Raw genomic sequence first — 17,326 nt, forward strand, 5'->3', positions numbered from 1 at the left:
AATACGCGCTTTACTTTATTTAATTTGTTGCTTCTTGTTTTGATTAAGTATTTTATCTGTGGATGAATCGATGATATCGAAGAATGAACTAGATGCTGTATCTACCCTAAGCTAAATTAAAGAAGTTAGCATAAGTCCGGAAGAAATTCAATCTGCTGACCGCCAAACTTCGACATTTAATTATAAAGATGGCACTAGATGATAATGATGTTATGTGCAGCTGTAGCTACGACTATGTAGCTCTATCTTTATAGACGAATTTTATATTATTATCAGCCTAGGAAAAGGATAATTCCACATACGACTCAACTTTCCAACTTGCGGCGGATTGGTTTACATTCCCACTCGATCGCGGCTTGCAAAACAAAACGTGTATACTTTTACACGGACCTCTCGTATGTAATGAGACACGTTGAGAAATAATGATCTTATTAACCTGGGGTTACTTACAAGTTACAACCAAACTAGTTAGAAACTACTGTAATTGTTAACGCGGGAATAACATGGGATTCATGTTGGACTTTTGAGATTTGTATAGGACTCAGTTGTAGGACGGCCACTTTTGCGAAAAACTGTCCTAGCGAGATTTTGTGCGCACAAAATCGCGGAATCTGCGTATTTACATATTTATTATAACATCACTTTATAATAAAATACGTAGATAATCTAAAATAAACGTAAATAATAGGTTGTATTTGCATATAAAACTCGATCTTGCACCAGGTAGAGCAGCAATTTGGACCGGAAAATGTGCGATATAGTGACTCACTTGGCAAATTTTACGACCCTGACTCACGACTGACCCTGAATCTAAACTCATATGAGCTGCACAGGTAAGACGGTTACATACTCATCAGAAAATTTCTTCGTTCTTGTCCCAGTGCCTGTAAGTTTCTTCTAGAATTTTTTAATCAGAAAAAGTTTTTAAGCTTAAAAGTGTAGATAGACAGTATTAAAAAGGCAACCACGATAAATCTCCAACAATTACAATTAAAATAATACAACTATTGACTACAGATTAAATACGATACTGATGTAGAGTCCAAAGCTCAAAAGCTTTGTTTTACAGCTGATTTTGATTATGTCTGCAGTGACTCGGAGTTATAGTAATAATTAAAAACCTTTTTATGAGAAAAAAAATTGAACTCTAAATAAGGGCATTTTCATCTAGTTTCCTCTAGAATATTTCGCAATATTTGCCGTTATTCGCAGCTGGAAATATTTGATTGCGGCGCGGGCGCACGCATTATTGTGTTCCCTATCACGACTGTCTTACTTCGTGACGGCCTAAAACAACATCATTTGCCCAATTTTCCCGGCATTTTACAATTTAGCAGAATATTTTGTATTGCGCGAATAGAATTGACGCGTATTTTCTAAGTAGTTATTTCCGTAAATTTTGAAGATTTCTGTAAAGTTATCTTAAAATTGAGGGATGAAAATGTCTCGTTTTGCTTAATGTAAGTATAAGATACCGACTGCTGACACTAAATTGCTTAATAACATACAACTTTCGTTAAGCCGGTTGGGTAATTAAGGAAAAATCCAATTTCAATAATTATAATTAATTTACTGATCCGAGCGAGGTTTAAGGGTTTGTCACGGTCGCAAGTACTATGGGAACCTTTGGATAAAATTTACAAACCATCCACTGATATATTATACATTAATATATATTATTATTTCAAAGTACAACAACCGCCCTACAAAACTGTATCATACATTTTATAAACTCAGAACATCAAGTATATCATAATGTTTCTCAGAAAACCTTCGACGTAGATACGTGGAAAATGACCGCGTAACAACTAACAAGGAATAGGTATGTAGTAATTATTTTCACGAGCAAGAAAATTATCTTGAAAGTTTCTCAGCTGGAAGGCACAGTGGTAATCACAGAGTGACCTGAGGCCGACCCGTATCAAGTTTCTAGCGAGAGATTAGCTACCGGCGCTATTAGGCTTATGTCAACACATTTCTTCATAAAAGATCACCTAGTTTCCAGTGAGATTTTCTTGCTCATTTTTCATCGTAAGCTGCAAATTTTTTTCAATTTCTAACTCAGTGTGAAATGCCTTAGAGGGAATTAATGTGGCTATTTTTTTCCGTCGCCCATGGACACTCGCAGCATCAGAAGAGCTGCAGGTGCGTTGCCGGCCTTTTAAGAGGGAATAGGGTAATAGGGGAGGGTAGGGATGGGAAGGGAAGGGAATAGGGGAGGGTAGGGAAGGGAATAGGTTAGGGGATTGGGCCTCCGGTAAACTCACTCACTCGGCGAAACACAGCGCAAGCGCTGTTTCACGCCGGTTTTCTGTGAGAACGTGGTATTTCTCCGGTCGAGCCGGCCTATTCGTGCAGAAGCATGGCTCTCCCACGTATAAGTTATAATGTAACCATTGTCCAAACTTCTGAGACTTAACTTTTACAATATCCACCTAAAGTTCAATATTTCTCATACATACATTTTAAATGTGGTTAGATTAAAATACTAAATTCTACATATTCCAAAGCTGCGCGATTTTTTATGATCAAAGCGTCCGATATTATAATGAGCTAACGTATCATGAATAAATTAGTTTCATTAAAATACTGAGTTTATTGGTAGTAAAGTTGTGTTAATCTTTTGTAATAGTGGATGCATAAAAAGTAAAATATTTTATAAAAGTACGTTGTGATTTGTGAAAAAGTTATAGGATCAAATGAAAAGACAAAAGTATTTAACAACAAAAAACATACCTAAATTTGAAAAAAAATAATTGCATCCTTTCAACCTGTAAGGAAATACGTTCTTATAATTTTCCCATCCTGTTTTTCTAGCAAGCAAAACCTTTTCACTGTCATTATATATAGCTCTTTACTCTAAAGCTTACAGACTTTAATTAGAGCTAATCTTCTTATAGACTTACGGATACGGAAGATATAAGCTGTATGCAAATCATAACTGCTCTGAAACGAGAACTAGGAAAAGCGTTATATCACAGTTTTCATGCGAGTCATTTGAGAAAAATTGCATCGAATTTCACTCGGAATGCAACATTGCATTGTTCTAACTTCGATTGAACTTCCAAGAAAGGGTTGGCTATATGGCTTCCTTGTTTTTTGCAGTGTTGTGCAAGTGGAAAATCTTTTAGGTCAAACGCTTGGAAACACTAAAAAGGAATCATGTGCATTCTCGATAATTATAAATTTAAAATGTTATTTTTATTCCCATTATTATTAATGAGGACGAGCGATCGGCCAATTAAGTTCAGAAATAGTAAACGACGCGTCATTTTATCGTAAAGGCTTTAAAATAACTGAGAGGACGTCGAATAATTGAATGCAACCAATTCCATTATAACCAACCCCTGCTTAAAACTTTTAAATTAAAAGACAGGTGTATTAAAACGGTTTGACCACCTGTTAGACTTTAAAAGGACCTTGAAGGACATGAGTCATATCCATTTGTTTGCTTTCTTTTTGCTAACAATTTTAAGAGAACTTAGAAACAACTAATAGAAGAGTAATTTCTTGACATCTAAACACTGGCTACCTTTTTCATCAGGTAGAAAAAACATAAACAATAATTCATAAATTGGACCGATTCAATTGGTTGTGAGAAATATTTCCAGTTTCTACGCATATAGCTAGAAATTTTGAGAATTATAATTTTCCAAAGCTAAAAAATACTTGTAAGTATATCTAGTATTTTTAAAAGCTAGTATATATTTTATAAAAGCTAGATCCATGAGTCAAGCTGCCATTACGCAAGCAGTACGAAGAGTGCTGACGATGTTCACCACCCACGCGTATTAATTGCTCCTGGCTGTGGCAGGTTTATGTAACGAGATCCATAATGAATTTCCTATGGTAATTGTATGCAAATTTGACAGTGGCCACGGTATTATTTATTATGTACTTCATGTAGTGACTTTCTTGCACTAGTAAACAACTAGACAACAGGAACATACAGCCAGCAGCCTCTCTGCTTGTTCTTGTTGTCAGTTGATTTACCTCTATAATATTGTTTATGATAGACATCAATTGTGCATGGTATATACCTTAGCAATAATTATGGCATTCATAATTATCCGTATTGGCCAATGTGCATGAGAGTGAGACCCCTTAACCTGAAAACTTTTGAGCATTTCTCATGATTCCGTCACAACTTTTTAGTGCATCTTTTTTTGACACGCACACGTAAAACATTGGGTGAAATTATTCAGTTGCCTTTTGTCGAGCATTACTGTGAACGTGACCAAGAAAATTTTAATATATTATTTTATTAAAAATATAATATTTGCATCTTACTACTTTGCATAATATATAATAATGTGTTTTCTACAAAATTAAACTCACTTTCGCTTCAGGCTGTTAATATTATCATTAAAATCTAAAATGTTATGAACTATGGTTTTAATGTTCCCTATTTTCATAATCCTTATAATATTAAGACTTCACAGGAGACATAAATATTATAACTACAGTGTACATACCTATGTGCCAGTATTCAGTATTAAAGATTATTTAGGCAAAAACGAGTATGTATAATCCTTATCATAAACGAGTTAGGCCGGAATGAAAATTATCTACTGTATAAATTGTAAATATTTGAAGAGTTCCTAGTTAAAACAAAGACTTACCTTATAACTAGACATTCTGTTATAAGTATAAAAAAATAAGTAAGTAGTTAGTCTTTTTATTAAATTTGAATTAAAAAATAACAATGTAATTGTTTCTTATCGTTTGGCTTTAAACCATAATAGTTTCTTCTAAACATAGAGATTAGAGGTAGGTATATGCATCAATGTATTATTATTACTTTTCTCCACTAATTAATAGCTATTAAGCGTGCTATGATCGTATCGAATATGTTATAAGTAGGATTATATTTTTCTTCTATGAAATTAGAGTGATGAATCGGATAGTAGCTGGTTTAAACTCCGAAATCAGAAGAGGTGATTACTCTCCTAATTCCTATGGTTCCTTTAATTTTGGCTGTACTCCCGATTTACAATATCGCTTTTGTAAATCGGGGCAAACCTTAGGAAAACCAATGTACTTATATTTTATTTTATTTTATTTTATTAAATTCGGAAAACTTACGGCTAAATACAAGAGCAAATACAAATTACACAAACATGAAGGCCAATTACAAGTTTTCACAGATAAACAGAAAAAAAACTTACATACAAAATTGGAGTCAGTGGTTAACAAAGTAATTATAGTGTAAGGCAAAAACAGTACGTTACAATACAAAAGACATAGTTTTTTTAGACATTTGTTGTAATTTCTTCGTTAATCTGAAAATTTATTGACGCTGCGAGTCGAATTATTAGTAGATAGTCGTATCGAGCTTTATTTATTTAGATAAAAATTATAACAGATTATGAAAGCTATTTATGTATAATCTATTAGCAAACCATTTCAATGCGTTATTTGTAGATCCCTATTCAGGTGAGGATCGTAACTGCAGAGAACACCGATAAATTACATCGAACTTTATCCCTTCAGATCAGGGGTCATCGTAAATACAATTATGGGCCTATTGAGTAGTTGATGGATGTGAGCTAGCGCGTTGACTCCGCCGCCCGTCCCGTCTCCCGGCGGAATGTGGTCGCGCCGGAGGGAATGACCGCCGCGACACCGACAAATCACAATAAATAATATTTTTTTATTTTTATTTTAGAGAATCATGCAAAGGAAGTTTTTTTTCTTTTAAAGAAAGGTAATGCAAAGACAACTGATTAAAATTTAATAGAGTCTGAGAACCAAAATGCAGTTTTATCATTGGGATATAAAACAATATTGATTTCCTAATAGTAGTTGCGATTCTGTGTGCCTAAAAACATAATATTACATGAATAAAAAACAATCGCTAATTTAGCTCTATTATCTTGCACATCAGCGGGCCTACCCCTGCTACTAGTCCTTACCTTCACAATGTGTAGTGTGTATGTTTAGTGTATACCTCTTACCTTTTTACAGATGTTATGGTGTTATGTAATATTTTTCCTTGTCTCATACATCATAATAGTCTCTTGATGATGAATGCAGCGGATTTTTCGTTATCGTAACGTGGACATAACTGCAATTATTACTTTATAGACAGCCGTAAAGTGATATCTCAGATCAGCTTCCTACTTTTACAAGTTCTAGATTAATGAGCCATGCGGTAGTTACTAGTTACATGATGCAAATTTTTCGTCTTTCACATTCCTTACAAAAAAAAATATTTGAATTTTTATGTGTTTTGTGTTTAGTGTTATGGATTTTTACACTGACATGAATGATGATATTTCTGTGGACTGTGGACGTAATATATAAATGAGTTACTAGGTGGCGCCCAGAACTCCGTGCACTTAAATGCGCTAAAAGTAGGTTGTCTCGAGGAAACCGGACATTTTTTCGGGATAAAAAATGTCCTATGTCCTTTCCAGGAACTTAAAGTATCTGAACACCAAATTTCATCAAAATTCAGAGTTGGTTCAGCATTTTCGCATTTATAATATTAACAATATGAATAACATTAAAACGTAACAAATGTTGGACCAGCTCTAACTTTAACCATATTCGCATCTAAAGTGGAATCGTGTGAGAATTTCCTTAGGTCTTATTAAAGAATAATTTAACGCTAAAAAAAACGGTCTCTTTTCAAATGAGTCCATGACCACAGGTTATTGATATTACTTTGCTATGCACTCTATGCCGTGGTATGTGGGTATCGGTCATCGATCTTATGACCTCTGGCTCGGAAGACTATGGTTAGATATTACTTAGTGATTATAAACAGTGCAGTGCAGCACGTACGTTGAAGATATAAAATTATAGTAAAGTTGGTTAAATTTTATTTGTCCAACATCAAGGAAGATAGGGTGATAACATTATTATTTTTTTAGGACGATGCGATGAGACCATAAGAATTAGCTTCTAAAAGTTTTCTATAATCAAAAGCAAAGTTATCAACTGTACGCGCCCCGCTTAATTTATTTAGTAGTCACTATTATGAAAAAAAAATTATGCTCTTACAAAATATTTTATGTTATTAATGAAACAATTAACGTGGCATTACAAATAACAGCTCTTTTATATCAATACATAAAAAATTTAGAGATGTGCCGACTAGTCGGTAAAGCCGACTATCCGGCCACTTTTGTAGTCGCCGACTAGTCTGCGAATAGTCGGCAAAAAGCGCCGACTATCCGGCTTTTTATTATTTTACTATTACTGAAATTACATTTAAGAAAAACCTTGATTATTTTGAAATTAAGTGAATTGTGTCTGAAATTACTTGCTGGTAAAGAAATATCTAGGACATTTACTGAATAAAAATTGTATCTTTTAATGCTTTGGTACAAAACAACATAATATTTTCTTCAATAAACATATTATTTTATAACGAAAATTAATTCTTATTTGAATTAAAAAGACTCTGATTTTGGTTCAACAAATTAGGTTATTATTAAAGCAAGATTGCATGTTACACATGATGTATAGTAAAAAATATATCCTGAAAACTATCAATTGTATCATGACGATCACACGATCCGAGTTCCGACACGTTCGGAGGCTGCGCAATTTGCGAATCATCAGTAAACGAAGCGTTACGGATACATCCGAAACCATGATCGGTTTGGCCGACTAGTCGGCCGATTAGTCGGCTTCTTTGCAACCGACTAATCGGCTAGTCGGCCAAAGTCATGATCGGCACATCTCTATAAAAATATAAGAATTATAAAAAAAAATATACGTGGGAGAGCCATGCTTCGGCACGAATGGGCCGGCTCGACCGGAGAACGTTCACGACCGAGACCACGTCCTCACAGAAAACCGGCTTGAAACAGTGCTTGCGCTGTGTTTCGCCGAGTGAGTGAGTTTACCGGAGGCCCAATTCTCTTCCCTATCCTCCCCTATTCCCTTCCCTTCCCATTCCTACCCTCCCCTATTACCCTATTCCCTCTTAAAAGGCCGGCAATGCACCTGCAGCTCTTTTGATGCTGCGAGTGTCCATGGGCGACGGAAGTTGCTTTCCATCAGGTGACCCGTTTGCTCATTTGCCCCTTCTTTCATTAAAAAAAAACTTTTTATCCCGTCTCGGCATTCGTCACCAAGGCTCTCTATTCTCAAAGAACCCATACACGTTTTTCTCAGACTTATGTTTTATGTAAGAGTGCGGCGGCCGGCGTGTGACGTAAACATTTCTACACTTCATACTCTATATAGCTGTAAGTTATGAGCAAAGACATGCTGATAATCTCGCTAATAACTCGACTGTAATTGTAACACCTCGAGATAAGATTTTGTATTAAGATTGCTACATTCTCACCCTACTTCCTTCGATGTGTTCTAAGGTAGAGTCTTATTACTATGATACAATATATTAGGGTCTCTGTTCTCTAAGTATTACTATATGATTATATCATGATTCATGGTTGATACCTGAAACCTATCCTATCCTAAGGCTGTACAACGAAGATTAATTATCTTAAAGTACTTATACTTCAGGGTTGTTGCCACATATTATTTTCAACAGAACATAATAACATGTGCGAGATAATATTTAAATATATATGAAAATAGCTAGCTGTCACTTGAGACCTCAAACTTCATTACAAAGTAAACATAATCAGCTTTATATCACATCCTGTTCTCGGCGCCTGTATTTTATTGAATTGTTTATTAGACGATATTTCCCCAGGGTAGAGATGCATCAGCATTTATTATTTACCAATAGGGAGGTGAATTCTTTGCAATCCTGTTTATTAGATAGAACTAGATCTGTAAAAATATATCCAGAGCTGTGGACCCCAAATAACTAGCCTACAAATTGCAATTTTATCGTCTAGACTCAAGCAAATTTGAAAATAGAAAGAAGTTCGAAGATCCAAAGATAAGAAAGATAAGATAGGACTGGATACTAGATAGGTAATAACTAGCTATTTGACCGAGCTTTGCACGGTATTCGATAAAACACGAACAAAATGATATTTTCTAAAAATGATTCCTAGCTAGATCGATTTATCGCCCCCGAAACCCCCTATATATACTAAATTTCATGAAAATCGTTGGAGCCGATTCCAAGATTCCAATTATATAATATATATATACAAGAATTGCTCGTTTAAAGATATAAGATTAATAATTAAATATATCTTACCCGCAACACATGAACCGTACATTGTTCATCGCATTCGATTAGCAGTTAAAGAGTGAAAAGGTAACAAAAAGACAAGAATTCCCAAACACGTACATTATGTTCTCATTTATAATATTAGTGATGCCTATCTATACTTGTTATCCATACTCATAGCTTAGTTTCCAAAAGTAATTGTCAATGATAATTGATAAAGTATCTGTAGAGGCTCATATATAACCCAGAGTACCTTGGCATTATTCGACTTTATTTCCATACACCTGCACGACTTCACGATAAAGCGGTCAAAACGTGCTTGGCCAAAATCGAAACAGATTAATTAATCTACAATGTTTAAATTTCAATCTTATTAGCAACTACCATATTAAGTCGTTTAAAAACTACTTAAAAGAAAAAATTTAAGAAATTTTCATGAGCTTTTGAAGATATTAATCTCCAGTGAAAGCTTTTTACGATGAGAGATAAGAGAGAAATAATTATATTAAAAGCTCAAAATTATACAGTAAATGTTTATTGTAACTATAATAGTTACAGTAGAACTAGTAGGAGTATGCAATATAGTAGTGACATTAAGACCAGACTGTATCTTATTATAACGTAAGACATTCGTAGGTGAAGGCAAGTTAGCAGACAAAGTCACGGAAGAATGTCAAGTGCCCCGCAACGGGCGACGCTGACGTCTTACACCACGCAGCTCGTGGGCCACCTATAGACCACAGAAATGTCAAAACAGGCCCGAGTCAGGCCGCGCATGCGCACTACGAGTGCGATCAATGCACCCCGGCAATGCGCGCGCCACCCTCCGCGACGCCACTACGCAGTTCATCACAAAAAACACCAACCGAGCCCTGCTCGCTCACCGAATCGCCCTTGAACGGAAAATAATCGGCGGCCGATATTGCCTATTATTCGGCCCGAAAAACTGCTGCCATCGAAGCTGAACCGAGCACCCAGCTCGAGATCAGTCGGTGCGGTCGCTCGTGACTCATCGGATTCCCCGGGCGGAGTCGATAGCCGTGGTGACTTGTGCCAGTGGTGTCGGATGCCTGCGCCCCGGCCGCGGATCCCGTTGATGTTCGGGTGCAGGAGCCCCGCTTAGGCAGGCCTGCGCAACCGGGAGGAATGGATGACTGCAGCATTTTCTATGACGACGGTGAAGCTCAGTGCGATATGGTGAGTCTATACTCTATACTCTAAGCGCTGGATTGAAGATGCAGGAAATTCGTAACACGGAAGACGCGTTCTCAATTTAAACAAATGATAATCAAGATTTGATAGGAACGTTGTTAACATTGTAACGGCCTGCAATTCACATTAAATTTTATTGTTCAAAATGCACTACAGTTATAATAACAATGATAATATTCTTAGTTGATTTTATCTAACTTTTTTCTATAGTTATGCAACGTCTGAGTGGTGTTACAGATACTAAACGTTTGAAACGCGATTAAGACATCGAAGATCTAAAAACATGGCCTTATCATAAAACATATTTGATTAGGCATAACATTGTATAATTTTGTATCTCGAGTTATGTTATATCGATAGAAAATTTCACCAATAAAAACTTGCGCAAGTTAATAGAAAGCGCTAGATTAAAAATTTGCTATAAAATCGGCAACATTTCCTTTATGGAAATCAAAAGTTAAGCCGTAATTTAACTAAAAATATGTAGAAGAATGTACGTAACATATTTTCTTTGAATATTTTTGGAGTACCCTATACCTACCAGGTACTTATTAAATTTTAAAAGATAATACTTAAGTACATGTTTAATTTCTCGAAATGATCGAGTTTTTACTTTTCTTCTCGTTTGGTGCACTTTCACTGTCAATTAATGAAACAAGTAATAAACAGAATGTTTAAGCAGCTACACGCGGTGTAATGTTCCAGGAACTAAGTCATCATTATTAAATAAGATGTGAATTTTTGAATTTCGAAATAAAGTTTCGCTATTGTTTTGTTCTAATTAATGATTATGGTCAGTGTTATGTTTTGTTTGTTATGTTTGTGCAAGAACACTTGACGTTACTTTGGGAATACATAACACAATTAAGTATACATACGAATTTGACGCTTAGATATTGTCTACAGTTTTACGTCGTGGCTCGCCACCTACAAAGACACCAACAAGGGCGTTTGGAATGAAATCTTTGTAACATTTCAAGTTATTGAAAAAAGGTGGATATTTTAGGCTGACAGACTTTGCGAATTACGATGCCTTGGTGTTAATCTAGAGAAGGAGCTGCTCATTTTTAAATGTATAAAGTATAATATGAGAAACAAACACCTATTATCTTGTCTTATATCTTTAAACGAGCAATTCTTGTATATATATATATATATATATATATATATATATATATATATATATATATATATATATATATATATACAAGAATTGCTCGTTAATACGAATAATTGGAATCTCGGAATCGGCTCCAACGATTGTCATGAAATTTAGTATATAGGGGGTTTCGGGTGCGATAAATCGATATAGCTAGGAATCATTTTCAGAAAATAGTACATAGTAACATGAAGTCAATGAGTGTTTGCTATACCGAGCAAAGCTCGGTCATCCAGGTACTATATTTTTTATTTCATTGTCATATTATGTAGGTATACAGTGTGTTTTTGATACTGTCCAAGTTCCAATGTTTTAGGATTTAGGTAGTCATATTACTACTGGCATGGCGGTGTCTAGTGCGGTTAGTCCTTATTATTCTTGGTTTGAGGTTATACTTCCTTCTTTTCCTGGGTTTTTAACTGATCTTTCTTCGTTACTCTTCTTTATACATACCAAATTTATACATGCGAAAATTAGTCTGTGTGCTCGGCATGAAATATTTTGTATGGATGTACTTTAAGTCCTGGAAGACGATTTTAAAGTAGTCGAGTTTACTCACATCAGAATAATATTATGTTGAATTTGTACGCGAGATAAGCAAACGTCTGCGTTATTTTAATAACTAGACGTAGCCCTCAAGATCATTAGTGGCAACTAGATAGTAAAATAAGGCACAAGAAGTTAATGCCGGGTCAGTCGTAAATTAGAGAATGTTAAAGCTGTTATAACTCTATTATGTTCTTGTTGTTGCGTACTCAAACCGTTTATGTCAAGTGCGAGTACTCTTTTTGTACTCGTAGATGTACTCACAATGAAATAGTACGAGCACATCTGACCTTTTGTACAATCGCAGTGAAAGCCAGAGAACTGTGCGTTGGGAATCAATTTTCTTTATGTAGAGTTCGCACCCACGCCATTCTTATATAACAATGCCTTCAGCCCGTCAATAAAACTGCGGTCTATATTAAATTAATATTTAATAGACTTATCTATACCGAGAATTCACACGTCACCCTGTTGATCTATGAGCGAGTGTAATATTTTTTGTAATTCAACTTTTTGCGACTAGAACTTTCGATATGCATATTTCCCATAGCTTAGATCAAGGAGTTCACCATCTTTAATGCCATTCTGACATACTTATGCCTCAATGCCTCATACACATTCATAGACCCATTTATACAGAGCGAGTATGTTTTTACCAAAGAACCTACCGAAAGTTTTAATCAAAATTTGTAATAACTATGCTGTCAATAATTTAATTACTTTTCCCAGATTGCTAACTATATCCTAGTTAATTAAAATGAAACATGAAAACTATCTATTATGGCCATCAAATATATATATTTTTATAAGTTTCCCACTAAAATCCGCCTAATGCTTTTTGGGCGGAGCAGCACTTTTCCTAAATAAATATTTTGATTTAAGAGTAATTTTAGTGAGAACCGACAGACAGCTTTCTATTTATTTTTATTTGCTACATTTTAAACTACCTTTATAGTAAAATCTGTATGGATAAATAAAAGGTTATTCCACATCCTGGTCATGCTCTGGTAACCTATTATATTTCATTAGTATCTGGAGCAGCTTACGGCGACATACTCTTTTAACCCTTTTAGTTCTCTGATACTATACACTAGAGCTTGTTAGTCGCCTCATGTATCTCCCTTTTCCGGATCATTTCTAGGGTCACCTACTTTTTTCTCGACGGAAATTAAATCTACACTCTACAGTTTTAACTTTGTTTGACTAATTTTAAGTTTTAACTAAGTACATTTATATTTTTAATAGCTATGTCCACACTGTGCACTTTTATCTTCAATTTTCATCATCAACTTTCATATTGGCGCATTCAATAATTGAATGCGTCCAAGGAATGCAATGCCAATATTGTCGTTTTTGAAGTTTTGGATACGGTCAGAGGGCATGCGTTGCGGGCATGCCTCACGTTCGCTATTGACTGCGCTATAATGCATGCCCTTGACGAACAGAAAAAGGCACCGTGTGGACAAAGCTAATGGGCGACGAGACGCTCCCAATTCCCATATTCTTAAGTCACGCGAGGTTTGCTTTCTTGGGAGTGATCCTTAACCGAGTTTTTAGAGCTTTTAAGCTTTTGAACGTGCATTCGCTGCGAAATCTAGTGTTTGGAAACCTCTACAGCGCTGCAGCACACTACCTACTTCAAAAATGCTTTTATCTTTTTTTTCGCATGTTTATTATTTTACCAGATAAATTGTTTGTTTATTCATTCATTTTGTACCATAAGTTTCTGATGAATGATCTGAGTAAATGAGCGATAGTTAAATAAGTGAGTATTATGTATACAGTGCAAACACGGTGATTGGCATTCTCAATTTATGGAGTAAATTGATATTACATTTAAATTATGTCACGTTTAATACGAACCTTATATAAAGAAACCGCCATCCATCATAAGCTGTCGTAAGTCGGTATAATTTTATTATGATTAAGCTAGAAAGTGGATGTTATACATCGAGTCACGAGATTCCATGATATGAGCTTAGCGCCAGGGTTAGCAACTTTAAGTACTAGTGCAACATTTGTGCTCGGAAATAGACGGCATGTTACGCGAAAGCTCCAATAGCTTTGTCCACACTGTGCCTTTTTCTGTTCGTCAAGGGCATGCGTTATAGCGCAATCAACAGCGAACGTGAGGCATGCCCGCGACGCATGCCCTCTGACCGTATCCAAAACTTCAAAAATGACAATATTGGCGTTGCGTTCCTTGACGCATTCAATTATTGAATGCGCCAATATGAAAGTTGATGACGAAAATTGAAGATGAAAGTGCACAGTGTGGACATAGCTATTGATTTTCAGCCCTACGTCTCTGTGAGAAGCTAGTGGCCCAGTAGACAGGTAAATTGTGGTGAATGGCGTTAGTGGCCTTTGAGTGCGCCTTGTAAGGCCCATGGAACAAATTATGGCTTCCTATATACAACCTCCTTTCAGCGTTAGTGACTGGGTATTAAGTTGTATTGTTAAGATTAAGATAAAAGCCATATTCGTCGGCTCAGGGTCACGTTTGTAACAGTGCTGCTATCTTAAACTATGTTGTTTAGAACGTACTCTCATATAAAATGTTGTAATGAAATCTGCGTGGGAATTAAGAGGATACACCAGGGGCGAGAGAAATTGAAAATAGGTATTTGAAAATGTATTGCTGTCTCACTAATCTCAAGTCTCCCACCGCAGAGCGCGATAGAGACAACACGACAAAAGTTCTAATAAAAGAACAAAAAATCTTCGATTCGTTGTCCGCTGATTCCTTCTCCAATACTTAACCGATTTAAGTACTTTTTTCATTTAGAATTAAAGCAAGGCTTGAGCTGTGTTCTTATGTTTTATTTTTTTGTTTTGTATATTCTAGCCAGTTTTGTTTTCTGGGTGTTTGAACACAGAGGAAAATCTTGCCATTTTTTTGGGTTTTTGGACGTTCTTATCTTTTTTAATAATAACATTATGAAAAAAAAGAAAACATAGGGACATGCTAATAGTGGCCATAGATATTCAGGAAAAAAATCATAACTCTACCGGCATTATCCAGGGAGGAAACAAGGGACAACGTTTGTATGGAAAAACGGCGGTGTGGACTCCTCTTAAGGGTTGTAATCTTTACGTAGTAAAGTAAATGTAATAAAATGTGGTTTTACAGCAGCAGTGTCATTTACAGTTCAAATAAACAGAGAAAATTAAAGGAACAAGATAAAATTGTCACTTTAGAGTTAATAAGTTAACACAATAAGTGGCAGAATACCAGCGTTAACCACAGCTTATACAATATACATTGCTTGTTAAACCAATATGTATTCTGTATGACGCCTCCGTGGTCTATTGGTTAGAGCGCGGCTCTTGACTCGGAGGTCGTGGGTTCGATTCCCGCGTTGGAAACATGTTATTTCCAAGTTTGGTTAGGACGATACAGGCTGATCACCTGATTGTCTGACAAGTAAGATGATCCATGCGTCGGATGGGCATGTAAAAAGTCGGTCCTGCGCCTGATCTCTCACCAGTCTTGTCGGTCTTCCGTCCCACTGGGTTATGGGAGTAAAGGAATAGAGAGTGCTCTTGTGTACTGCGCACACACTTGGGCACTATAAAATTACTCCTGCGTAGCTGGCCTGGTTTCAATAAAATCGGCCACCGTCACCGAAACCGGTGTGGGAGCTATTATTATGTATTCTGTGACATTGCCTGCACAGTTAACCGCTTTCATTTAAGAAGGTAATTTTTGGAATCGAAACCCAATTCTCCTATTTCATTATGTTCCTTAAGTCTAAAAGAGCAGGAAATCCATTATTTGATGCTGGCAGCCGTCCATCTTTGCGGGTGGGATCCATCTGCAAAATTGCAATGGAAGATATTGCGAAAGTATTGAGAACAGTGTGTTACTGGCGCGTCGTATGTAGTGCAATGCTATAACAGAATATAAACTGATGCTACGTATTACCAATTTCACGCTCACAAACACAAAAACATGTTACAAAATGGTTATTAGGTGAACAGAGAAGATGGGTATGAAATCTAAACTCTCAGCGAAATTAACTTCGCCGTGATTTAATAGAGTTTAGACAGGAACGACGAATTATTTCAATTCGATCCTTTAATCTTATATCTTTAAACGAGCAATATATATATATATATATATATATATATAAATATATATAATTGGCATCTCGACTGAAACTCTTCCTGACATCTACTGGCGAATAATAATACTATTTTCTGAGCAACTAATTGTTTTAACGACCAGCAGATATGGCATTATTAAGTAACACGAAGTCAATGAGTGTTTGCTATACCGAGCAAAGCTCGGTCATCCAGGTACTGAAACCTAATACAACAAAACAAAAAAATTTAAAATCGGTTCACAAACGGCGGAGTAATCGTTGAAGATACAAAAAAAAATCTCCACAGCTGAACATATAACCTCCTCCTTTTGGAAGTCGGTTAAAAAGCCCTAGAATGTTTTAACTCCTCAGATATGTGGACACGGAGACCTATTTTACTATGTTGGAAGAACGACTATTGCATCACAATAAATGAGATTAAAACTTTCATGATTTTTCCTTCTTCCGTAATTTAAATTAAAACCATATGGTAGAGTAACATATAAATAAGTTATACACAATTTAAAAAACTCATTAATTTTATGATTTTGATAAATGTCAAATATAATTAACACTATATACTATTAATTACCACGTCAGATGACGCAATGAAAAATGTTATTCAAATGAGAAAGCCCGGACAGAAATTCCCTAATGATAATGAACAGTATCGATATATTACAGCTATTCGACACCGTTATAGCTCTGTCATATAGAGTCGGGATAGAACTGCTGATCGAACTTGCTAATACGACAAGATATAAAATATAAACGAGACCCACAAAAGCTTAAATTATGACGTACGGTCTACCTTGCAACTTGCAAGCTTCAAAAAAGTTTGTTGTGAATGGAAAACATTGAATATCCGTTTACATGCTGTTTAATTAAATAGCAAAAGAGATATTAACCTTACAAGTTACATTTAACTTATAAATCTTACTTAGGTAGGTGTAAACATTGGCCACAGCCCACAGATGAAATAAATATAATGAACATTAGAGTAAACAAAACAGTTAATTGTCACCGTAAACTATTATTGTATACTAACTATAAAAATTCTGTAACATTTAAAAATAAGTTGTTGCTTGAGACTTTGTTTGAATTTTTTTTAGGAAACTGTTACCTAATTCCTAAGACAAGCACGTTGAAACAAACTTTTCAGCTTTATAATATTAGTGTAGATTATAATAATTATAGTATATCGATGACATA

At 35.5% G+C, this 17,326-nt stretch overlaps 1 protein-coding gene across 9 annotated transcripts in view; it reads left to right on the forward strand.

The window, feature by feature from the left end:
- LOC121727379 overlaps positions 1 to 17,326 on the forward strand; it is an 88,932-nt gene that overhangs the window by 11,756 nt on the left and 59,850 nt on the right. Inside the window, exon 1 of one of the 9 annotated variants that reach the window (XM_042115179.1) lies at positions 9,908 to 10,306. The exons of the other annotated variants lie outside the window; for them this stretch is intronic. Coding sequence (XP_041971113.1) covers positions 10,256 to 10,306 — 51 coding nt within the window. The 5' untranslated portion in view covers positions 9,908 to 10,255. Of the gene's footprint in view, positions 1 to 9,907; positions 10,307 to 17,326 lie in introns of those variants that run through there. 9 annotated transcript variants of the gene reach the window in all.

This window comes from Aricia agestis, chromosome 5, assembly GCF_905147365.1.
Source record: "Aricia agestis chromosome 5, ilAriAges1.1, whole genome shotgun sequence".
Classification (NCBI taxonomy): domain Eukaryota; kingdom Metazoa; phylum Arthropoda; class Insecta; order Lepidoptera; family Lycaenidae; genus Aricia; species Aricia agestis.